Here is a 26,141-nt window from a genome sequence, read left to right as displayed (position 1 = left end):
CAACCCTTTTAAAACTTTATATGAACAGAGCACCCTTTATAACTGCTTGTCCTGGAATCATCCTACCCATTAAGCAACCTGTGTAAGCCAACCAATTGTTTCCCATGAAAATGCATCTAGTGCAGAGTCAATCTTTGCATTATATCAGATTTGAACAGTAAGGTCCACAACATCAAACTGTCCTGGGACAAGTCACCTCATTATACACACAGACAATGTTACAATTAACTATAGATCAGTCCACTTTCTCATTCAGGGGGAGCGCGATCAAATGATTTCAAGTTACTCGTATTTCTCTGCGCATACTACGTATGCTTTCTAATTAAAACGAAAAATGTATTTATCTCACATCCACATGCTATCACCACTGTCGCATTCCCCATATATATATCGATTGTGGATTTATTGCTGGCATCCCCTCCTTGGCCGGGATGGTCTGATCGGGACCGGGTGACGTCACCTTTCAGCTGTTGTGGGGAGAAAGAGGTTTCAGTTAGTTTGAATGTGGTCACTGTGTGGAGTGTGTGCTGGAGGCTGGAGATGTGTCCTCATACACACCAGGTAGTGGTGTTAGACTGGGACACTAAGTCATCTGACAGTAGTTGTTCAGCCCCCCGCCGGGCAATGCTGCACTGATTTGGGAGACCCCCAGCCTCTAGTAATGAACAGCCTGCAGTATTGAAGAGTTGCAACAAACCGCCACCAGCCACTCCCCACCCCCTTCCCTCTCTCGGATCCCTGGCTGCCGGAGGAAGTGACAACTTACTGCCTGGAGATCATCTTCCATCGTCCTGCAGTGATCTGGTAAAGGAATCATAAGACTTGTACTATGCATGTACCAAAGCTGCTGGGTGTTATGTTAACCCCTTGGTTGCATAGATGACCAATGCAAAGTATATAGCTGCTTCAATGGTCCTTTAGCAGCGGAGGAGATAAGTTTGTCATTTTTGTGTCAAGTAGACATTCATTATGTTTTCTGTAAAAGATTAAAATAATAAGATTATGATATTGCCTTCTATGCAGCCAGGTTTGTTTGTTCATTTTGTTCACTGTTGTAAACTTATGTATGTAAGCCAAGAGATCTAGTCCCATAGAGCTTACAGTTTAAATTCTTGTGGAACAGGAAAATAAATTGATGTATGTAATATTCATCATCGTTTATATAGTGCCACCAATTCTGCAGCGCAGTACATAGAATATTTGTCACTCACATCAGTCCCTGCTCCATTGGAACTTACAGTCTAAATTCCCTAATGCATTGGCAGACACACACATTGATGGACTCACAGACTAGGGTCTATTTGATAACAACCAATTAACCTACCTGTATGTGTTTGAAATGTAATGTTAGAAGGTGCTAAGTATGGTGTTTCAACTAAGAGATTTGCGAAAAACCTCTGATGTGTCACTAGTTCTTAGTAATCTCTAGCATCCTATACTACCCTCCCTGATACATTGTGCCTAAATAGCATTTTATTTATTAAGTAGAAAAAGATTCTGGAGAATTGTGCACATTCCATGACCTAGCAGTACCAAATTAAGGACATAAAAAGTATCTTATTGTTTAGAACAGTTTCCCAGTTCTGTCCTCCAGTACATCCTGCATGCTTTGAAGGTACATGTGTGAAAATTTCAGGAATAATTTCTAGCCAGTCAGATTGCATCTGTACGATTAAGGATATCCTGAAAACATAGCCTGTTGGGATGCTTGAGAGAACTGAGAAACCTTATTATTTACTTATTACACACACACACTACGCTCTCTTGGCTCATTAACTTATGTGGTATTTGTATGTTTTTTGCTTTACAAATGTTAAAGGATATTTGGGATTTGCTCATATGAATATACTTTGCATTGAGCAAAGGAGTTAATGTGAATCAGACCAGCAGTCTTGTAAGAATTGACAGTGATAGTAGAAGGGGAGGGAGATGATGGCACGTGTGTGTTTATTTGGGATGGAGTGCATTCTTCTCATTGGTGAACATTCTTGAAACATTATCTGCTCAGTTACCTGGATCTTGCGGTGCTATATACAGCTCACTGCATAGCATGAAGCACTCTACTATGTAGTGAGCTGTAGGGAAACCATTCTGTGTCTTCATACGTTCTCTAAATAGAACACCTGTTGCAGCTTTAGGCTTATTTACAAGTGTCACATGTACAACAACTTGCATATATGTATTTGACACGGCCACTTTAAAAGCTAAAGACTACTTTAGAATTGGGTGTTTATAGCTTGGTCATGTCGCATGCAAATACTGTGAACTTCTGTCATTTGCATAATGAATTGTCTAATGGTTTTGTCAAGAGATGGTTAACTACTTAATGTGTGTCTTATTTAGCACTGAATTACTTATATGAGGTGTCTGAATGTACTATTAATATAGTATGATGAAACTGGGGAGCACAAGGTTGCCTCAGAACTGAAGGCTGTTTTTATTTTGTGTATTTTTTTAAGACCGAATTCCCTCTGTTGCAGTTTAACATAAAAAAAACAGGATTTTGCTGCACAACACGTCGCTTAATTTTGTATATTTTGTTTTAACAAGTAAAGTGAATTTATATTAAAGAACAATATGTAGATAAATGATAGACCAGGGATAGGCAACCTTCACGGTCCGCAGGGGCGACCCTCTAACCTTAAAAAGGACCACACGTTATCCTTAATCTCGGTAAGAAGTTAAAACAATACATTTAATCAAAGGAAGAGACACCACTTTGTAATAACATTTCAGCAGGCATTCTAATGTGTAAGATAAACAAGAGTTATAAGCTATAATAAACAAATCTGATAATTCAATGGGACTTCTGAGTGACCAGATTTTCCATCAGCTTTTAAATGTTGGGGGTAAAGCTGAAACATGCGCAACACAACTCTGCATCTGTCATCTTGTTGCGTTCGTTGTTTTTAATATGACCCATGATGGAGATGTCTGCTCACACGTGTAAGTGGGACTAAAAATGGACAACCACTTACCAGGAATCGCACATCTCTTCCCAGTAGAATAAGGAGGGAGAACAAGTGGTGCTGACCACATGCCCCTCCCTCTCTGATGTCAGATGTACTGCTTGTGCTTTTGAACCTTCCTGTATTGTGTAGAAGAGGTCACATGATGCTTTAGGCAAAGAATATGATAAAGTCTTGTACTTTGTTTTATCACTTATTCGTTGCCCCAACTTTCATTTAAGAGTTGTATTCGTGAGTGAAGCTCAGTGGTGCTTAAAGAAGAGAACAAGGAGCTGGCACTGATGGAGCATAAACCAGTGGGGGTGCAGGTGAAGCCATGGGTGGTGGCTTGTGGACCAGGGGCCAGCTGTTGCCCATCACTGTTAAGTAATGATAATGTGTTAAATAAAATTATGAGCCTTCCGAATACTGACGATCAAGATGTTGCAAAAAAAATGCCATATTGAACATAAAATTGCGAATAGGGTAATGTGTATTTATTGTCCAGAATCACTTAAGTTCTCCTGAATTAGTTGCTCATCCCACTAAACTCCATGGAGGTGATACATGGGCTGAAGGTCAGGTGAGGAGGATAAATTATGGTATGGCATTGCACAATTCAAGAACATCATCTCGCTAAAAAATTGCTTGTGGTGCACAGCAAAATAGGGAACAATTAGTTGTATTAATCTCTTGAAGTTGCTTCTGAAGTTTACCCATGTATGTTAGCCTTTATGGTCTATCAATCTGCAAGTGACATTTTTTGTATGGTAATGTATCACTATCCAAGGGGAATTTTAGCACATTCTGTAATAGTGTCTGTTGTATAAAGATGTGTATGTGTACTTTCAGTTGTGTGTTTAACATTGATTGGAATTGTACTCCTAAGAAGAACCGCAACAGCTTTATGGGTGGTGTAGGTAAGCGTAAGCAATAGTTTGTTTGTACATATAGGGCCTGATTAACTTTTGTTAATAATAATATAATATTATTCTTTTTATATGGTGCCACAAGGTTTTCGCAGCACCATACAAAAAGTAGGGATGTGCACTGGCCACTTTTGGTGTCTCGTGTTTTGGGTTCGGATTTGTTTCGCAAAACACCTGACGAAAGGTTTTGGTTCGGATTTAAGGTTTTGGATTTATTTTGAACAGCACAGCACGAGATATAGCAGGACAGAGGACCACCTAACACACCCTCCCTCTACCCTGATCAATGCCCGAGTGAAGATGGCGGCGGCTAGCGGGGAATTTATAGAATGAGTATCGCGAGATCCGACAGCGGGATTATGACTCAGAGCCTCGGTTTCAGTTTTGCAATTGGCGGGAATACCCGGATCTGTCTCGGATTCGGCTCGGATCGGCAACGTTCGGGTGGGCTCGGATTTCAGATATCCGAGCCCGCTCATCTCTAACAAAAAGAAACAGTAGACCAAAACAATACAGGGTAAGACGGAGCAAAACAAGTAGAACCAAGACTCCAAAAGCTCCAGACACAGCAAGTACAGTGAAGTCGGAGAAGAAGAAATGGAATTTTTACAGGAGGGAAGAGGGCCCTGCTCATAGGAGCTTACATACTAAAGGGAGGGGAAACAGACAGCAGGCACGAGAGGAGACAGTGGAGGGGATCAGGTGGAAGAGGAGACAGGGAAGAGGGAGGAGAACAAGGCTGGAGAAGGTTAGGTAGATAGCTGGTAGGCTTTGAGAAAGAGATGGGTTTTGAGAGCCCATTTGAAAGTGCTCAGATTAGGGGACAGATGGATGGAGCAAGGGAGGTCATTCCGGTGAAGGGGGGCAGCACGGGAGAAGTCTTAAATTCTGCCGTGGGATGAGGTGATCAGTGTGGAGGAGAGGCCACGGTCATTGGCCAAACTCAGGGAACGGGCGGGAGTGTGAATGGAGAGGAGGTTAGAGATACAAGGGGCAAGGGAATTGGAATATACATTCTGCTCCACAGGAGGTTTCTGTTCTATCCAAGGTCTGGATGTCTTGCATGTATGTGTTTTGGTTTTGGTTTTTTTTGTGAGTGGGGGGGGGGGGTTTATCCGTATTATTAGCTCCAGCTACAGGGCAGGTGTAAGTGCCAACTGATAGTGATGACTACATGTGTGTATACCAAAGAACATCCTGGTGTATTTAATGTAAAACAAAAAATTTTTTTTTTTTTTGTAAAAAGATATTTTTGATAGAAATATATAATTCTGATGGGACATTATATTGCACATATGCATGTGCGTATCCTGCAGGCTGTTCTGTCTGCTAACATACAAAAAGAACAGTTTACAGTTTATACCCAGAGTCAAATGGAAACATATCTTGCAATACACCTGGATTTGAATACGGGCACACATACATTCAAGTTCCACGCTTGTTTCAAAATCGCAGCATGCGAAGATGAATCTGACCCATAGTGTACATTTTAATCATTCATTACTACTGTAACGTGACTTAAAACTTGCTGCATTTTATAGCAGTAGATTGATGTGGAGTTAAGGGAGGAGCCAAATATTGGGCAAGGGGAAATTTTAAAAATGGGGGCGTAACAGTAGTTCCCTGTCTGTATCACTTGCACTGGGCACAATTTATGATGGCAGCCCTGATCCGTTGACATCCTAAGAATAACGTGGGATCTTGTCCCACCTGGCACAATAATGTGCTTCCCATATCAGACTGGTAATTTGTTGGCTATAGAATTATGAACTGGTGCCAGACTTGGTTTTGGCCTCCTCTGATTCCTATGTTAGCGTGGGAATGGCAGCAGCTGGCGAGGGGGATTGGCATGTCCTAGATTACTCCAACCTATGTAAGTCCGTTCTGCCCTGTCTGTTCCCTGCATTACTGACAAATTGTGGCTTTGCTTTTGCATTGCTGTCATATTTCCTACTTTTTCCCTCTTAAGCTGATGACACTTTTAGATGTAAATTATCTGCCTATACATGTATTTGTAACGTTTATTTGATATTGCTTGATCCTATGCCCAGTACTCTGTTCTGTGTATCTCATTTTGTTATGCCATTCATCCTCATTCACTCATTACTTCCTATTGCTATGCATTCAGTTTGCTGCACCCACATTGAATACTTTTAGTTAAGCGTATCTGTTTCTCTCTGACTTCTCACAATTCCTATTTTGACCTCCCACATATGCATTCTGTTTGCTGTATCTTGTTACTTCAGTGTCTCTATAAGCCTTCATGATAACACAGTGCAGGGCTAACCCATGCTTGGATATATACTTGAATGTATTACTGGTTTATAATGCATGGCCCCGTTTTCATGGGTCAATGTAAGTAAACGCAAATGATGAACATAATGGTGTAGGATAGTTTTATAAACACCCACATGTTAATGCACCCTTAAGAGAAATGTTAGGATGTGTTATAAACTACAGTTATTTTCCCTTAGGATTATCACTTTAAAGACCATGGGGGTATATTTACTAAACTGGGGGGGTTTGATAAAGTAGAGAGATTGCCTATAGCAACCAATCAGATTCTAGTTATTTATTTAGTACATTCTACAAAATGACAGCTAGAATCTGATTGGTTGCTATAGGCAATATCTCTACTTTTTCAAACCCACAGTTTAGTAAATATACCCCCATGTATGTATCTGTAGCATGAGATAATTAAAATAACTGAAATTTCTGATGTTTTTACTGCACTAAAAATCCCTAAATGATATGTAAATGTCAAATGTATATTTCCAAGGATATATGCTTTCCCACAGCAAATACACTTGTTGGCAAAACCCCAGTCTTAAAAAGTGCTTAGGCTGGTGAAATGATTGTTTGGTGTAAATATACAATTCCAGATCTGTGTGGCCCTTTAAAAGCTGCTGTTGTGGGACACTTACTGCTGCGCATCATGATATTCTGAGCAGTGGTGTCTTCTCCTGAGAAGCCACATATAAAATGTAGCTCCAAAGGTTCTTGTTTTAAAGTGGACCAATCTTGTACACCCTGTGCAGGCAGCCACTTGGTGGGCTGAGCGAATAGTTTCTTATAGATTTATAGTATAACTATGACCTCACTGAGGCATGAGGCTCTTTGTCACTAGTTCGTTTTTTGTTTTTTTGTTTTTTTTTTTAAATCAAATATTTTTTTATTGAATTTCTTCCCAACAAAACCTAAATAAAAATAACTAATATAGTTTGTGTACATTGTACCTTACGCTTAATGAGTGTAATAAGAAGATTAATTTTGGATATTAAACTTTCTATTAATATTAAAGTAGATTTGTAATGTGATGTCACTAGTTCTTAGTGAATTCATAGACCGTATATTGGCTGAGCCCATAAAATGTAAATATACACTGTGTAAGTTACAACCAATATCAACAGGACAAGTTGGAACTTGTTCCTATAGTGGTTTGCCTTATTTGGGACCAAAAAGGAAGTATGGGGGAAATTGTATGGTTGCATAGATGTCCTGATATTGCTTTAAAAAATGATGGCCTGTTAATGTCATCATGTATATACATTTTTCACACTTACAGTACATCATAAGAGAAGAGCCTTTTTAGTGTCTTGCTTGCTTTTAATTGTATTTGACTTCAGTAGTGTGTTTTTTTTTGAATGGTAGAGGGAGGGGGTTTTCCATTTCCAGTCTTGTAATGCCTGATTAACATGTCAATGTAAACCGCTCAGCTTGTTGCAGAAATGGTAAACTAACAGCAGGTCGATTTTCTAGAAGAAAGCAGCTGAGACGGTTTAACGTATAAGAAAATAGCAGATTGTTCACAGAATACGTTGGGGAGAACAGATGCTGCCATTGGCCAGCTCCAGTTTGAAAAATGCAGACATTCAAAATTCCGCCAGCCCAGACTCTGAGTAGCTGAGATAATCCCTTATTAACCCTTATTACAGCTGTGCTTGACTACTTCACGGCATACACTGCCCCATAAGAGCACTTGTGGATGTGACCGAGTTAACTGTCATTCCTAATAAGAGCCCTTCATAGCTAATAGCTAATGGAACTGCTGGCCTGTTCTGCACATATCTGACATTCAGCTGGGGCCAGTGGGTCAGAGCTGAACACTTGTAGGCAGACTGGAGCAAAGAGTTGGGGTTCTAGGTGGTCAGAAGAGGGGGAGTAAGGGTGGCTGAGGGGCACACAATTAGTGCTTTCTCTTTCTGGAATGTAAGAAGGGACCATGACCTAGTTATGAATAAACATTAATCTTCTCGCTCGCATTACAATATCATTTTAGGCATCTTCTGCTGCCTCTAATATTCTTCCCAGTGACAGCCTAGAGACAAGTGATTCCCTTCAACTGTGAAACACCAATAATGCAGAATGTGTTGCCTCGCAGGGTAAAATAGTTGAAGCACAGTTTTCTATGGTGTAGAATATAAATGACACAGCTGTAGGGGTAGACTTTGTTTTCACGTCCACAGATATTCCACATGTATAGTCTTTTGTTTGAGGGGGGGGGGGTCTCTTGTACTGAACCTAGTCCAACTATGTAGAGCATAATGTATTACGTTTTATTGTTGGAAGCTAGTAATACATACATTCAGGTGAAATTGTTAATGAACTGAGACAATGCAATTCATATGTGCAAAAAAAACAAAAAACTGTTTGACTGGATGCTGTATTACATTACTCAGTAGTGGTGGTCTGGGCACAGCAGAGTTAAACAAAGTGAATTTCACCTTGTTCCTGTTGCCTTATACATTGTACAAGGAACCAACTGAGGCTTAAGACTCATTACTGGATCCTCTAGTAACTCTAATGGTTACTCAAAACTCGACTCGTTTCCAAATCAGCAGCTCCTTTTCCCACAGTCCTTCACCATATTACTGTACCTTCCATAGAATGTTACATAGACAGGAATTGTAATTCAAATATCACATGAATGAAAATAACCCTGATTGCTATCTAGATTTGAGGTGTCACTGAGGATTTCTTGGCAGGTCCTTAAATCTGATGTCTCTATGTTCTATCAGTGCAAGTTAGTGAGTCCAGTTTACAGCTCAGTGAGTTAGAGAAGTACTCTGCTGTTTTCTCACCAGCACTTGCAGCCTGTGTTTGTACATCCAGTTCCAGATGTTTTGGAGGGGAACTAGATACTTTCCATGTAGAGCCTCCTAGACATGTCATATTTTCCACCATCCGCATAATCCGGTTTTCTCTACTTTCCCCTGTTCACTATTTAACTGCTGGGGGAAGTAACACCTCTATAGATATGATCAGCCTGTATTTCCTTTTAGAGAGCACTACTAAACCCATTGGTAAGAAGCAATATACCCGACATGGTCAGTTTGTAGTATATTAGTGTACTTTATACAGTATGTGTGTTTTTTAAAAAAATGGATCTAGTTATTAAACATGATAGTGATTCATAGCTTTGTTAACTGTTGTGCAGATTCTGACATCTTCCAAACCTAAAATATAATAATGCATAGATATTGGTATAATTTTCATATTTTGTGATTTTAAATTGCCACTTATTTAGGACATAAGCTTATTCGGGTACTAAAGTCCATTCTTTTGTGTACTTCAGTTAATTTTGCACTTTTATTTATTTTTCTATATACTAACAGCTATTAGAACTATATTGCTAAACTATAAATGTATACATTTAAAACTGATTCATATCAGCAGTGCTTGACATATCTCAGGAACAAGATTATTGGTTGACCTGCTCCTAGAAATAAGCTTTTCACATAAGTGCGGACGACGGCGCCAAGTACATGGACAAGGTCTCCTGCACCTTAATGGTGGTGAAGAATTAAAGTCCTTTTTTTGGGCGGATTCTTATACAAGTGTGCCCACTCCACCACTTTATCCAATTTTAATAAATCCATCCCAAAATGAAATCTTGTCCCTGCATTTCAGTGCAAAGATAAGCATCTGCTTAACTCCCATTGGTCAGTGCCAATTTTTGCTCCCCTGCAAATATCCGTGCAGCCTGTCTGCACATCCATGTGCTTCCCTGTGAATCTTGGTGCATGATTGGCTTTTGAAATCGACACACTGGCTCCTCCCCTCCACAGCATGATGTCCACCCCTGCCTAGAGGCATGGTTAAAATGTAATTTTAAACACACAGAGCTGGTTCATTTGGACAGCAACCCTTGTGCTATGTAGAAGTATGTGAAAATATATTGTATAGTAATGCCAAGAATATAAAGAGAAACTTATAAAAGCTACAGTGTTAAAATACAAAGGAGTTATGTTCTCCAAATAGAACCTTGCATATGGACTAACATTTCTTTACGGATGCCCTTTGTGTCTGCTTTCATCTGTCCGATGCCTTGGTCTCCAGTCCTGAGACATTGTTCTTGTTTAGTTACTCTGACATTTGTATAGGTTTCCTTTGGGTTCCAGGCCCTGTACCTTGTCTGTGATCCATTACCTATGACTGCTAACTCTGGCTTCCAATAACTATTCATCCTGAAGAGGCAATTATTCAGCTACCTATACTTTTCCCCTGGGCCAAGTATTGTTCAAGCAAAGCCAGTGGACTCAGCTTTGTGATGAATATCTGAGGCCAACATGACAAAATAGTTTTTACAATGAAATGGGTAAAATAAAGCCACATAAAAAAAAAAAACAATGCACCATATTGAATTTTAGGGATCAGTTTATTACAAATATTAGCATATATACAAATATACAGAAGTCTGTCATTTAATATAATAAACACCTTGGACATTTATACTATGAAATCTAAAAAAATAAAAACTTGACCTACCCGTCCAAGCCAGCACACACTAACTTCCATGTCACAGACATGAGTACCTCTACAATGGAGGTAGTCACGTTCATGACATGGAATTTAAATATCAATAACGAGAAGTGTTAACTCCTAATTATCCTGCAAAATGAAAATCTGATAGATGATTTGTAGACTTTGTTTTCTAATGCAGGTTAGCAAAAAAAAAACTTCTATATCTCATGCATAAGAACATTGTGGAACCATTAAAGAAAGCTATCGCTTTGGAGGTGTAGATTAACAAGCTCTCCCATCAAGATTTCTTTCTGTTCATGTACCAAAAACACTGATACTTTCCATTGCTGCGTGGTTTAGTGGTGATCATCTTGTTTTCTTTTTCACAGTTCATCATGCAATCTTTCTGTTCTACTTCAAAATGTTAAACAATTATTTGCAACCTCCCAAGCTGGAGTGTTTTCTTTGACACAAAGGGCAGTCTCAGAAAGCGATCATATTCCATGTCCTATTGTCTTTCTAAACTAATGAATCTGCCACTTCAAGCCAGTAGTGTTGGTTAGAGCCAGTATTGATAGGTGTCATATCCGCAGAGTGACTGATGAGATAAGGAATATAGGACATGATGGTACATTATACATGTGACATGTAAAACCTTATCTTCTGACTTGTGTTACAAGTGTTGGAGAAACTCCAGTCTGGTTAAATGTTTATCACCAATTAATCTATTATAATTAGATCTTCTCCTGTGACATTTCTAATGACTATGTAACGGTGGCCTTTGGATGTTGATCTTTTGTGATGTAATGGATTTCCCATGAAATCAATGATACTAGAGCCAAAACCAGCAGATGTCAAGTTCAGAAAAATGTGTGATAATAGATTGTTCACTGGTATACCTGCTGACATTTGAATTTACAGCACAGTCTGGTGTGGCAGGAGAGGATCAGGGAGTGGTTTTGCAGAACAGGGGTTTGGTCGCATTTGTCCAAATTTTATCATCTGGAATGCAGAAGATATTCATTTGTGATATGGAGAACATAATGAGGATCATGGCTCCATAAGTGCTGGGATAAATAATTTAACTTGATCTAAATTTATTATAATCAGTGTAATCTGTACCCACAGAGCTGTCTTCTTTGTTTGAAATGTTCTTCATACCCACAGTAACTTAAAATCTGCATATCACTGCTCTAGACGGGAAACTTTTTTTTTTATAGGTTTTTGGTTTTTTTTTGTTTTTTTATTTTAAATGGATTCACATGGGACCATTAGCAACTCAATGGGGTCACACCTTACAGTTCTAGAGAAACGCGGGAGAACGTGTATCATTACGTCCAATTCTATTAGGATTGTTGTCCTTTATTACATCACAGTATTTGAATACCATGTTTCCCATGATATAAAGTGGCAATAATGTACTGCTTTGACCGCTATGATTATAGGCTTGGTATTCATACAAGAGTAAAGTATCTGACAGGAATCTATTTGAAAAAAACCTCTTTAATTTTGCCAGTGTGTCATTTACTGAATACATATCCATGGTACTGAAGATATTTACTAGTTGTGTGTTCTTTCTCTCTTTATTTCAGCATGTTCTAATGCATGATGTTCTGGTAATACCAGCCACTGAGTCAGAAGATAGCCACAGTCTCCTACAAAACAAGCTGGTGAGAGTCCACAAGAGAACTGATACGTCTTGTGTGCAGGGCTACAGGTTAGCTTTGTGAGGGTGTCTGGTATGTACCACTCTAAAGCAGACCACTGCCATGATTACAGGGTGACTTCTGCAGTATTGGAAGCTGTGTAACACTTCTCTCTGTAGAATACACCTTGTGTGGCATTACCAATGCATTATTGTGTTCAATAGTTTCTATGTTTTTTCCTCCCAGATAATTACTTGATCAATAGTTTGATAACTGGTTTGTCTTCGTGTGTGTGTGTGTGTGTGTGTGTTTTTGAGCTATGTAGAACACATTGGAAGTCTAATCATTTGTGTTTTGACAGTGGAATGTCCGTATCCTATATAACTTAATCCCTGAATAACACATCCCAGAGAGAGTCACATATGCTTGTCCTGGATTGCAGAAATGCTGCTCTCTAGGGCATGTATAGGGTTTCAGGGCTGCCGCTAGCTCTCGGGTTTCATGCTGGGGGTATGCCCACTGCTCCTGTGTGTGCACCAGATGTTGAGCTGGGCAGGGCTCGGCCGCACACCAGAATGGTTGGGATTCCCAGCTGCTACCTTGTTCTCCTGTTTCATATTTTGAATATGGACGTGGAACTCTGAGTGCCACCAGAGTAATTTTCCTGATGAGGAAGATTCCTACTATCATAGTTGCCAAATGTCCCTAACTTTCAGGGACAGTCCCAGGTTTCATCAATTGTCCCTAGAAACCATTTTATTTTTTTCCCACTATTGACCAATTTTAACTGTTTTTGTGGAGTTACTATTTATTGAAGACTAATATTTACAATACAAAATATGCCATAGCAAAGCCCTGTCAAGTTGGCATCTCAAAATGGTGATTGCAGTGCACCAAGATATGCCTAGAGTCTAGGCCCTAGACAGTACCAAAAGTCTTGTGTTTAGATATATCTACCAGGTAGAAGATCAAAATTATTTAAAAATATTGGAAACTATGTATTTTCTCTTTATTATACTAGGAGTGTCTCTCTAATAGTTCATACACCCACTTTTCACATTCTTTCCATAGGAAAGTAACAGATGTGTGAATATCTTCTCTTCCGGGGCTTCACACGATCTCCCCTCGTTAGGTTAAATTACCCTATTTTACGCACCGTGAAATCAATATTTTTACAGTTCTGCCTACTGCAGAAAATAGATGATTACATGTCTATAAAATGCTCTATTCAAAAATGATTTGTTTGTTAGTGCCAAGAAAAAACAATTTATCATCTTGCTGCTGGTCGACGCTGTTCTCTGGATGATACTTAAGTGACTTGCAGCAAAAAAATATTGTATTAAACATTCAGTTCCACTCTAGTCACTGTTGCGTGTCTAATTGTCACGTGTCTGTTGCACATCTTTATGGATAATATAGGGGTGGCACAGGTCTTAGCATTACTACCTCACAGCACTGGAGCTAAGTGCTCTCCAAGCAGGACACAATCTGTATACAGTTTGAATGTTCTCCCTGTGTGATTTGTAGATATCGTATGTTTTAAATTTTTTTTTTATGATGTGGAATCCTTTCCCTGATTATTAGATGTTTGGTGTGTGGAGTTTTTTGTTTGTGGTTTGTTTTTTGTTTTTAGTGGCACTTTTATTTTTCTTAGACTTTCAAGTAACTACCACAGCAGTGGGTCATTGGTTTCATTCTGACCAGGGCCCTATCCTGCAGTTTGTATGTTCTCCTCGTATTTGCATGGGGTTTCTTCTGGCTTCCTATCGCATTCCTAAAACAAACTGGTCGGTAATTGGCTTCTGACAAAATTAACCATTTGTGTGTGTGTGTGGTAGAATATTTAGACTGTAAGCTCCTCTGTCCAGGGACGGGGTTATGTGTATCTGTATGTCTGTGGATATATATTTAAAACACTGCATAAGTTGGTGTTCTATAAGTAATAAGGCAAGAACTTAATTGGAAATAACATAACTGTGCTAGATGATAATAGTGCATATGATTGCAGTTATATTATGTTTTGTATGGGGTTTACTTTGTATCAGTCAGTGAGATGTTGCATTAAGACTCATTCTGGCCTCTTTTTTTTTTTTTTTATTTTTTAGATTTAGATTTTTAGATTTTCTTCAATCTACGTAATATAAAAATAAAATACTTGCAGGGTTTATAACTGGCTCATTCTGTCTTGCAGGCTTCTTATTAATGGACTCTCTCACCTAAGCTCATGCTCCACATTCAGTGATGGCGTTTGATTCGTCATCCTTTGTCCTGCCTGGTGTTCTGCAGCACTTCAATATTCAAACTGTAGACACTGGGCAAGAAGACCCTTTCATGGACTTATGTAGTCTGGAGAACGGAAGGCATTATGATGTGGTTCCAACAGTGGTGTGCTCCTTATGTTGCCTCTTCGGGCTTGTCTATACTTTTTTTGGTAAGCAATTGAAATCTCTTTAAAATATAGAAACTAAAAAAGATTTCTGAGTCCTCGATGCAGATTTAATTGTGTCTCAACGCGTTGCTTCTGTTAAGAATCTTTGCTCATTCTTTTATGTTCACTGTGCCATAATAACCGGTTACTTACGTAGAAACACATTGCACAAAGTTCTAAAGGGACCTAGCGGCTAACCGAGTCTGCCCCATAGTCTACATTCTCCTCTGCTGACTTGACATTGAAAACCAAAAGAATGGAGTACTGTATTTAGGGCGGAGCAATCGTACACACAGAAGTGGAAAGAAATGGCTGGTTTCCCCAAATTTATCAAAAGCTTGTCGAAGAAAGCATTCAACAGCCTGTCTTTATTTTTTTTCTTAACATATGCTACAGGATACCTATATACCTATGCTCTAATATAGCATCTAACGGAGGCTTACATTCAGTAGGATGCAGTGTAGAAGAACTGGTAGATTGTAAATGTTCTCCCTTCTCAAGGTGTTAATTCATGTCATTATCTTTTAATATACAGCAATTGATGCCCCTAATGTGTGCTTAATGATGAGCAATGTCCTCATCCTAGTCCCCAGCCACTTCTGGGTATAAATGACACTGGATATAGTGACTAGCATTCTAGGATTAGTGCTCCTTTTCATTATTTCCATGTTAGGCTGCTGTCACCACTTAATTTTTTCTTTTTTTTTTCTTTAAGCAATGTTTTATGTGTTGATTAAAAAGCAATGTTTGAATATAAAAAAATGAGTGTTGCTGAAATCCAACTCTATAGAAATGAATGTAAAATGCTCTAGTGACTAGTCTGTAACATGCAACCATATCTTTCTGTCCTGTCTCTCTGCAGGTTACAGGTGCTTTAAAGCCATTATGTTTTTGTCGGGCCTGCTGGCTGGTTCAGCGGTCATCTTTTTACTGTGTTACAAAGAGCGGATCATGGACACACAGCTGAGCCTGGAGCTAAGCGCAGGCATCGCCCTGGGCATTGGCCTTCTCTGTGGACTGGTCACAATGCTTGTGCACAGTGTGGGTCTTTTTATGACGGGCCTGCTTTTTGGACTGCTACTGGCCACCGCCTGCCTGGTGGGCTTGGAGCAGTTCTACCACCCTCCCACAGCCTGGATTCCAGTGGGAGTGATGATGGGATCTGCTATGCTCTTTGCTCTATTGAACCTGCAGTGGCAGAAACTTTTTACTGTGATTTCCACTGCCACATTTGGCGCTACTATCATGACTGTCTGCGCAGATTATTTTGTTGAGATGATGCTGCTAGTGCAGTATGTCTATGACCGACTCCGCCTAGAAGCCTCACACTCCCTCTGCTGGTTCAGCTGGGTTGTCCTTAGTATGTGGCTATTGTTGAGCATTCTGGGAATTGTAGTCCAATGGAAGCTGACAGCTGAAGGCTTCTCTCATACTGATGGTAGGTACACCATTGCTTATTAAAGTACTATTAATACTATATCCACAGGTCAGAATAACTTTGGGTCTGCTTGTTTGTATTATGTATATGCAGAAACAGCAGTAAGAAATTATATGGTTTTCTTTAGTGTCTTTTTTTTCAATGTTTTTGTGTCTCTTGTTCTCCAGTGAGTGTATGAAATCTCTAGAGACTTAAGTCTGTAATGGAGCGGAAAAAGCTGTAGAAAGTTTTTACTATTTCATAAAACGGCAATTTTCAATCCAATTATATTAATTGCCATTACCATTGTGATTCTTATGTTTTAGCCAAACAATATGAAAGTTTAGTTTGTTGGATTTAATTATCCTTTAGTTCACCTGAGGGACATATGTGTGTTTATAAGCTGTCCTGATTTCATACTGTGTTCAATTTGTAGCAATAGGATCTATTAAATGGGTCTCTGCAAACCATGGGGTGTGCATAGAAGTTTATACAGGTTAGTGGTTAATGAGGGGTTGAAAATATATGGACTTTCTGGCAAAATGTTATACTGGCCTGTAGACATCACGAATTGTATATGCAGCGATTCACAGTCATACCTGCTTATTGCTTGTAGAGTTGCTGACCACACATTGTGTAGTAAGAGCAAACAAAGTCGAGTTGTACAATTAAAATGTAACTTCAGTCTCATTTGTTCCCAACTTTTTTAATGTTGCAACTGACCTGCTGACAAAGATGCTGCTAAATTAACTCTTTCCTGAAATGCTTGTATTTTAACCTACTGGGGAAAAAAAACACATAATTATTAATAAATTAGTATGTTTATGAAATAGCTGCAGTTTACGTCAAGAGTATTCTGTATTCACTATTATTTCCTATGACAAATTTAGCCTAGCGTCGCTCAAATTGGGATATCATTGCTCCGTCTCGTCTGTCTCTTGCTCTGCTTTTAGAAAACTACATTCTCACTCTTTCTGTTAGCACTTAGTTTGTTTCTTAATTTGACAGTGATACTAAGCAGACGCCAGAAACGCCTCCAGCTTCTTAGAATTCGTCAGAAAGACGCCAAAAAACGCCAGAACCCTACTCCACAAGATGGGACGTACCGGCGAAAGGCCAACACTATGAAAAGATACACTGGGGACATCCTTGCACCGGTGAGAGAATAAACATGTTTGGAAAGTTGAGTTCCTGGTACTATTGCAAAAATGTTTTTATAAGCAATATTTGACTGTAAAAGTAAATGCATACAGATAGTCAACATATACACAAAGGAGTGCCCATAAATATAGTGCCATAGCAACAAGTGATCTAAATGTGTAATCTTATAGCAGAACGAAAACCATTATTTTCTCTCTACCCTGCAACTGTAGATCTTTATCTCAGTGACATGGAAAACAGATTGATTGTGAATGCACAATGCTGCATGCGCTCGTGTCAGTGTAGAATGGGAGGTAGTTACACACATCTTTATGTAGTGTGCAGGAAACAGGCGGCGCACAGCTAAGAGTGCATTCAAGGGCTCTAAACAGTCTAGAAATGCATAAATAAATGCAATTATAGATTCTATTTAATATGATGCTTTTATTGCGTTCACATAACTACATTGTAATCCTGAGCTTCTCTTATTGATGCAAGTAAATGAGGACACTATGCTTATACTTGGCATAGCTGGGCAGATTGTTTTTAAAGCTGTCTTGTACACATCAATTTCCCACACTGTGTGTGACGCGTAAACCAAGGGGGTAAGAATAAATGTTGCTTGAACCTAGTTATAATATAAGGAAAACAGAGGAATTGTCAACATATTTTATGTTTTTGAAAAGCAAACCACTTGATTTACTACTTGGCTATAGTTTAGCAAATAACAAGTTCTCTCTGTTCACTTTACTGCTGATAACTCTCCCCCTACTTAGTGTTACAGAACTCTAGCTATGGTAACCTTGCATGTTGCTGCTGAGATGTGGTGATGCCATTGTTTCCTCTTTGTTACAGAGTTACCTTCAGAGCTTGAGAGACCGTCAGACTGGTACAGGCACATCCATGAGCAGCCTAAGCACAAACATGCAAACTATTGTGGACATGGACTATGAGTGCGGCTCCACTGTGCCCCTTACTGCCACGACTCCGGTTATCCGTGTCTGAGGTCCCAGGGAGAACACCTACCATTGCTGTATGTTATTACAAGACCTCTTCTTGTGCCTTACATGATGGCTCTTTTACATCTCATCCTCATTTTCCAGAGCCACTGCTGTCATCTCCTGAAGATTCAGTATGTTGGAAAAGAAGTCCTCAGACCTTGTACACCGTTTTACTTTAATCTAGGTTTTATATTGTATATGCCGGATAGGCTAGTGATGTATGGGTGTCTTTTACAAGATCAGTGAAGTGCAAATCTTCCTCATGGACCTGTGAACATTGTGCCTTCAGTGCAAGCTGGTTTCACCTGGACACTTTTTAGCTGTAAAATACTAGTTTAAACACCACATTGTACCTAAAATCAATTGGTGTCACATTATTTGAAATCTACTGTTTAAACCTCTACAATACCAGTATATGGTTGGGTGTTGACTCTGCATACCCATGGAAGTTTTTCAAGTTCTCTGTGTAGTTATGGTTAAGTCCAGCTTTGTATTTTTTGTGGGCATTACGGATTCAAGGTTTATTCTATAGATCTAATTCTAACCTGATTGTTGGGTAGGTACTCTGTCTAGTAGAACAGATATATTATTATTTGCATTTTCAGAAGGCTGCATACACAAGCTCCCCTGAAGATGCTGACTGGCCTAACAGTCCTGTAGATACCCTACTAGAGAGTGTACCTAACCAACAGTTTAAAGATACTGTAGAAATGATATTTGCAAAATAGAAACCCTTGTTCTTTGTTCCATACTTATGGGAAATAAAATGCACATTTAGGTGGTTTTGACCAGGGAAAACTTATGGGGTAATTGTTCAGCTCATGTTGTTCCCTTCTCCGTAGGCTCACATCTTATTTGTTTGGGGTGAGGAATAAATATTGATTTAACCACCTTCTAATACTAGTACATCAGGAATGGAGATAAGAGAAGTGAATATCTCCAGAATTGCAGAATATATGTTTATTTTGTCATATTTTCCATATATAGTGATTAAAATGTCTCGCTGTGCTGACTCTTGACAGTACATTTGATAGAGGATTACATACCCCAGATAATGTATATTTTGTGTGTAAAAATTAGTAAATGTATATTTTAGTTAAGGTGTAAAATTAAGCCACTCCAGTGTATTAAACTATTCTATAGATATCCAGGCATGGTAACTTGGAATTGTGACAATATTGAAACTATTGCACTTTACTAAATATCAATATGAAATGTTAACTAAACTGTGAGAGGCAACACAATAATAGTCTGTAATATGGTGAATCAAAAGGAATTTATCTGCAATGTAACTTTTTTGGGGGGCTATGTCCACCTCTCTCAACCTACCCCCGCCCCTCCCGCCCAAACAAATAAACAACTAAAGACATTTCCTTTAACAAACTCCCCTTCCTGACTTCTTGGCAGTTTTATTTTGTCACAAATTTCTCCCTGTAGCTGTAATGCTTCTATGATTTAAATGGCCTCTCCCTGAACACGGCATTCACACATGATGGGAAGACCCATTGCAGAAAGCTTGCTGTATATTTGAATTTGGGTAAATGAGGCTGCTGGGGGGGAAGGGGTTTGATTCTCTTTGCACAGCTGTCTGCAGGGGAAAAAACATTTACAACTGTGAAGTTTTGAAACCCAAATAATTCAATTTAAAGCAAATGTTTCCCCATTTCTACATTTAGGTAATTTGTTTTTTTTGTTTCAAGATTTGGCAGCATTCATAGAGCATAGCGTTAGGCGGTGTAATCATCAACTTCCTGTCACATGACCATGTTTGGGAAAATGCAGTGTGTTAGCGGTATCCCTAAGCTAACATAGGTAGGCACATAAAACACCTGTGTGCCATTAGTGTAAGGGGGTGCCACATGAATGTGCTGTGGTTTTCCAGCTACAAAAGCACAGCATTCATAAGCACTCAATTGCTAGATTGTACTCTGTCACACAAGGGTGAATAAACCATGAAGGTGCTGCATGTAGAGAGCTGAATCTCTTGTGTGACAGGAGGAGGAGTGTTCATTCTTCAATGTGTCTGAACGGTACTGTTGAAGCTATTATGCTGCCCTTTTGTAGCAGAAAAAGCCGTGTTTAAGTGCCTTAATGTGACACCACCCTAAGGTGGAAAAAGTCATTTATTTTTCCTACCATTGAGGGACACTACAAGACATTGAATATAGTAAAACCACCTGCCTAATATTGTGTAGGTCCCCCTCACGCCACCACAATGGCTCTGACTATCGAGGCATGGACTGCACAAGATCTCTGAGGGTGTCCTGTGGTATCACCAAGACTTTTGCAGTAGATCCTTTAAATTTTGTAAGTTGCGAGGTGGGGCCTCCATGGCTCCCAGACGTTCCAGCACATCCCACAGATGCTCAATCAGGTTGAGATCTTGGGAATTTGGAGGCCAAGTCAAAACCTTGAACTCTTTGTCATGTTCCTCAAACCATTCCTGAACAATTTTTGCAGTGTCGCACTGAGCATCATTCTGCTGAAAGAGGCGACTGCCATCCGGGTTTACCATTGCCATGAAGGGGTGTACTTTGACACGTACCATCTACCTAAACATTGTTTCAGACAAACTAACATCCACACGAATGCCAGGACCCAAGGTTTCCCAGCAGAACATTGCCCAGAGCATCACCAGGACCTCAGTGGATCAGGAAAACTGTGTTACAGCTTTACATACTGATTTTCTCAAATACCAAACTAAATCTTTCATACAAAACCTTTTGCTTTTGAAAAGGCCTTAGTAGAGGACATTTAAGCCCATAGGATTACTTATGTTTGCCCACCCCATTTATGAACAATAAAAAAAACGAAAGCTATTTATTGAGCAGTGTAATAAGCCTATTTGAAATGTATTAAATTCTACCCAAACCACATTTTATATAGCATTAGACTAGAACGCTGTGTTTTATGCCGAGGAGCTAGAATCTTATACAACACCAGTAATAATCGTACACAAGTGTATTTCACTAATTTATTGCAGATTCTTCAGGATGAAATTGAGTTATACAATAGATGTATCCTCCTTTCTGGCTTCTATTAATATTTTTTTTCCTCTACATATAATGTTTGATGTTTAACAGATGTTTCAAATACGGTTTTCTCAGGTTTTATGCCTCCGCCTTGTGCTGATGGTGGAAAATAGTATAATGACCACGAGATTTATACTGTTAAATAAGTGTGATGAGTTGTTCTAATTACATTAGGCAATTAATTTGAACACAAGACAGAATCCATACAGTAACACACATGTATAGAATACTAGATTTGGCACAATGTATACTAAGCTTACCCATTTTTAACCAGAGGTGCCTAAACCACTGCAAAGCCTTGCTCTGTAGTCCTGTACAAAGATGAATGGAAGTGTTGATAGGAATATTTTACATTGTTTACATGTCACTATTGTCTGCAGATCTATAAATGAGTTAAATGTTTTATGTTTAAAAGTTATACTGGCCAATTACTAAAATGGCTTCACAACTCTAGTTTCCATGACCTAGCCTTCCTTTTTCACATGTAGATGATTTGTATGTAATGTGTCATTTTGTTGAGGTGGTTATTTTTATATCCTGTACCCAGAATTTGTTTTAGAATTACTTTATGGTCACAATGTGAAATGTACAGAACAGGGTTTATTTGGTTTTTTAGTTAGTTGGTAGGAAGGATACAGAAACCATGGTATGGAAGGATAATGTGCCGTCTATGTATAAACTAGACTGTAAACTGTTGGCGAATACAACTACGCAGCATTCTTATAAATGTTTGTTCAGTCCACTTTCTGTACATTGTGAAAGAACATGAATGAAAGTGTTTTGCAGTCATGAAGGGCTCTGTGATGAGTGTGGCGGAGAGCAGATATAAATGAATCATTGTACCCTGTTCCCTGCTGCTTTTAATGGACTTCTCTTTTAGAAGCTGCATTTGTTCTGAGTAGGGAAGGTTTCTATTGATGAGATTATGATGTGCAGACCTTGTTATAAAATAATTTCCTGAGCAGTTTTGAAGATATGATTTTATCTTTGTAATTCTTTCATGTTCCATTAGGAAAAAATAAATAAAATCACAAGAGGCTTTCTGTTGTTAATGAGAGAGCAGAACTACAGCAGGAAATAGAATACAGGAGTGCACTGGTCAGTTTTATTCTTTCAAGATTATATTGAAGATCACCAAAAATGTAACAGACGTCATTTATTTTACAGTCTTTGGCATTTGATCAGCAGTTTGTAGTGGTCCTGGGCCCTGATGACAGAGCTGGGTGAAATAGTGGCCATATAATGAGTGGTGGATGTAATGTTGCGGACTAGAGAGGAGAGAAATCTTCAGAGCACTTATCCAAATGATCAATTTTATTCTGCATTTAACGACAGAATTTTGCACACTGACTTTAAGTGCTACGGTACTGGCTGCACATTATTACCGTTACTATAGTAATTTCTCCACTGATTTTTGCTGGCAGCTCTAAGCGCTGCCGGCAAAAATCTGCAGAGAAATTACCGTAGTAACAATGCGCGGGACGCTTTATGCTAAAGAACAACGCGGCTAATTGAATCTACCCCAAAGTGTCACCAGTCCCACTGAATCCACAAAAACTTCATAGAATGAATTGACAATTGTCATCCTAGTATTAATAGTGTACTATAGAGAAGTTCTGTCAAAGGGCAATTTTGTTAAGACTTTAAAATTCATTCTTCAATTGCCTATTGACACAAGTAGGAAAATCTCAGCTGGACACCAGCAATGTATACATGCTGGCTACTTGTCATTGGCTGAGCAGGTACTGAGCTCCAGCTCCATTGAAAACAATGATGTTATTGGCAAAGAAAATAAATACTATTGCAGTACTGTTCCAGGGTGCCTTGGCTGACAGGGCTTGTTGTCCCACAATAGTATTTCACCTGTCTAATATTCATTTGAAACAGCAATGCTTTTTTCCCATGGACTTTTTCTGTGCCTATTCAAATACATTGCCCATTCAAAAGAATGGAAAATCCTACTCTAACTGGATTTCAGGCAAGTGAGTATTTTTGGAATTGTTTTATTCTGGCAGCAGAAACTGGTGATTTACTTTTTATTTGATTAGGCGTATTGCAACTTACTAAAAATTGACCTTTGATTCATATCCCCCAATATATTCTGTGGAGCTAGTTTTCATATAGTTTAATGGTTATTGTATATTCCCTGATTAATAAAACTACTATCTACCAGAACCACAGAATTAGGATTCATTCATAGTTAAAGCCAAGTTAACCCAACAGTCATGGTGGCAGATTCGCAAGATTACAATCAGGAAATACTAGCTTAAAGAAATAATGGCTAACTGACACATATAGTGTAAAAAATTAAACATATTAAAAAAAAAAAAAATACATTTGTCTTGTTACAGATAAAAGCTTTATATTTTTCAATATACTTTTGTGCTACATATAATTTTAATAACCCTTTAATCATAAATTACTGTTAATTTGCTCCTGGCAGTCAGAGGTGGATCCAAAGAAATTAATACTGAAAGAGTGATTAGAATGAGAACCAGGATAGGACAGTGCCTTCAAGACCTAGGGATTGTAGCATTTGTATGAGGAGAGAGTGGTCAACAGTGTCAAATGCAGCAGAGAGATCCAAGAGATTAGAAGAGAGTAATAGTTATTACTTTTTGCTGTGATGAAATCATTGACAACCTTGGTCAGCGCAGTCTCTGTGAAGTGTTGAGAGCGAAACCTGACTGAAGCGAGTCCAGTAGATTATTTGCTGTAAGAAAGTGTGTGAGGCGAGTGTAGGCTATTCTCTCAAGAGATGGGGTGGTAATTTGAGAGAGCGTTTGGGTCAGAATTTTGTCTTGTCAAAATAGGAGTAATCACTGCATGCTTGAATAGTGATGGTAAAATATCAGTAGAGAGAGGGAGATTACAGATTTTAGTTAGAGGTGGAATGAGCACAGTAGACAGGGACCTACCAATTTGTGAGGGTATGGGATCAAGAGGACTGGAGGTAGAGTAGGGGGATGAGAAGAGAGCAGAAACTTCCTCTTGATTTGTGGGATCAAATGAAGAGAAAGTGTTAGAGGGTGCTACAAAGGAATTGAGCTGACTGCTTGTTTAGGGAGATGATACCATTTCAAGTCTGATCTTGTCCTTGAAATAGGAAGCAAGATCCTGGGTACTGATGGTAGTCGGAAGATTTGGGGTGGGAGGGTTGAGAAGAGATATAAATGTGTTAGAGGCGTTTGGGGTTAGAAGCCTGAGCATAGATGAGCGATTGGAAGTATGTTTGTTTTGCAGTGTCCAGAGCATTTCTATAGGAGTGATAGATAGAAGAAGTATATGTGATGAAATCATTAGCGGTACGAGATTTACGCCAGTGACGTTCTGCTTTCTGAGAAACTTTTTGTAGAGTTTGTGTTACTTTAGTGTGCCACGGTTGGTAACGAAGTCTACGTGGAGTATGTAGAGTCGATGGAGCCACTTATCAAGGGCAGTTGCTAGGGTTTGGTGATAATGAGGTACTGCCCTATTAGGGGAGGAGAATGTAGAAATTGGGGTGAGAAGGTGTTGAGGAGAGGTGGAAAACTGTTAAGAATCAATAAAATTAATATTCCTGTGGGTGTGAGCAGGCTTGAAAGAGTTTGACACTGGGGAGGGTAAAGAACTGGCGGTGAGCGAGTAGCTAATAAGGTGATGAACGGAGAGGGGGATAGGAGTGTTAAGGAAATCAGAAACTGAGCAGCATAGTCTAGAGAAAACAAGATACATTTTTTACTAAGGCGTCCATAACACTTTGCAGACAATTGTAAATAATGAAATATAGGATGTAAATAATAAGGGAGTGGTTAAACCAAACAGCAGATAGTATAAATAAATTTGACAGAATATCTTATAAGAATGGTACTTTCCGGTTTTGCAAGTCATCCACACAAGACCTAATTAAGGGTTTAGGCCGCCCTAGTATAATACGCTGATAGTGACCCCTCACCTTCCACGCCAAGCTAAAGGTAAAAACGAACGCATCCTTGACTGTATAAAAGCAGCTTCTTTCACCTCCCACCAATTTCCCCACTCCCCCACCCTTCCCTTACCAATGTTTACATAGCTTCTGGCTTCCATGATACAGGCACAGTCTAGGATCAAAGTTCCAAACAACATGTTTTCCCAGGAAGAGGTCAGAAGATAAAACAAACTGAGATGCATTGCAGGGGAAATATGTTTCTTATGCATCTGATTGCTCTTGGCATTGTGGTTGATTTGTGAGGCGCCATAGTGCTCCACAGTGATGGGCAGCAGAGAAAACACATCAAACATAAAAGAGGGACATACAAGGTAGAAAAAATTAATGCAGACATGAAAACAAAGGTTATGGACAGCAGTCCCACTAGCATGAAAGCCTCTACAAGGCAGTGCACCATCCAGGTTCATTTGAATTAGCCCGATCCTATAGGAAAGGGGCCCAGCACTGTTGGGGAGTATGGTTACTACAGTCCAAATACCACTGCTCCCCTGTCACTCAATCTTGCAGGGTTTATGTGGGTAAGTTTCTATTTTCCACATTAACTTTATAAGGTGTGCTGCACCGGCTATGTAGTGCCATGAGCACTGTAATAAGACATATCCTGCGGCAGGTAAGGGGCACACAGCCACAGTGACACCAAGGCAGTGGGCTTGGGAGACTGTGGAAATGTTGACAGTGAAGGAGATTTGAGTGGATGTGGTGAATCTGAGAGAAGGTACGATGATCAGCTCTGTCATGAACAGGAGTTTTAGGGAGTGTTGGGAAATAGTGGAGAGACACTTGGTCACAAGAAAGTACAGAAGGGAAGATGTTGTGTTCTGATCTGTATGGTCATAGCCTCAATGCATTTCTGCGTTTGTGTTTGTGGGTGCAAATGTGCCACAGTATT

The 26,141-nt window shown here is 39.2% G+C and overlaps 1 protein-coding gene across 4 annotated transcripts; it reads left to right on the top strand.

The window, feature by feature from the left end:
• Positions 1-480: 480 nt before the first annotated feature.
• LOC142141241 (transmembrane protein 198) lies at positions 481-19,636 on the top strand. 4 transcript variants are annotated; one of them, XM_075199533.1, is made up of 6 exons: positions 481-804; positions 12,214-12,291; positions 14,459-14,698; positions 15,558-16,133; positions 17,121-17,269; positions 18,108-19,636. In XM_075199533.1, exons 3-6 carry the CDS (start codon positions 14,509-14,511, stop codon positions 18,255-18,257), a joined length of 1,065 nt encoding a protein of 354 aa, XP_075055634.1. In that variant the 5' UTR covers positions 481-804; positions 12,214-12,291; positions 14,459-14,508; the 3' UTR covers positions 18,258-19,636. The 4 variants fall into 4 exon arrangements, with proteins under 4 accessions (XP_075055634.1, XP_075055636.1, XP_075055635.1 ...); XM_075199535.1 differs by having other exon boundaries at positions 12,214-12,338; XM_075199534.1 differs by having other exon boundaries at positions 12,214-12,360.
• The last annotated feature ends 6,505 nt before the right edge of the window (positions 19,637-26,141 follow it).

Source organism: Mixophyes fleayi, chromosome 2, assembly GCF_038048845.1.
Source record: "Mixophyes fleayi isolate aMixFle1 chromosome 2, aMixFle1.hap1, whole genome shotgun sequence".
In the NCBI taxonomy this organism is placed as follows: Eukaryota; Metazoa; Chordata; class Amphibia; order Anura; family Limnodynastidae; genus Mixophyes; species Mixophyes fleayi.
Note: the sequence above shows the minus strand (reverse complement) of the source record. Positions and strands in the feature narration are given on the sequence as shown.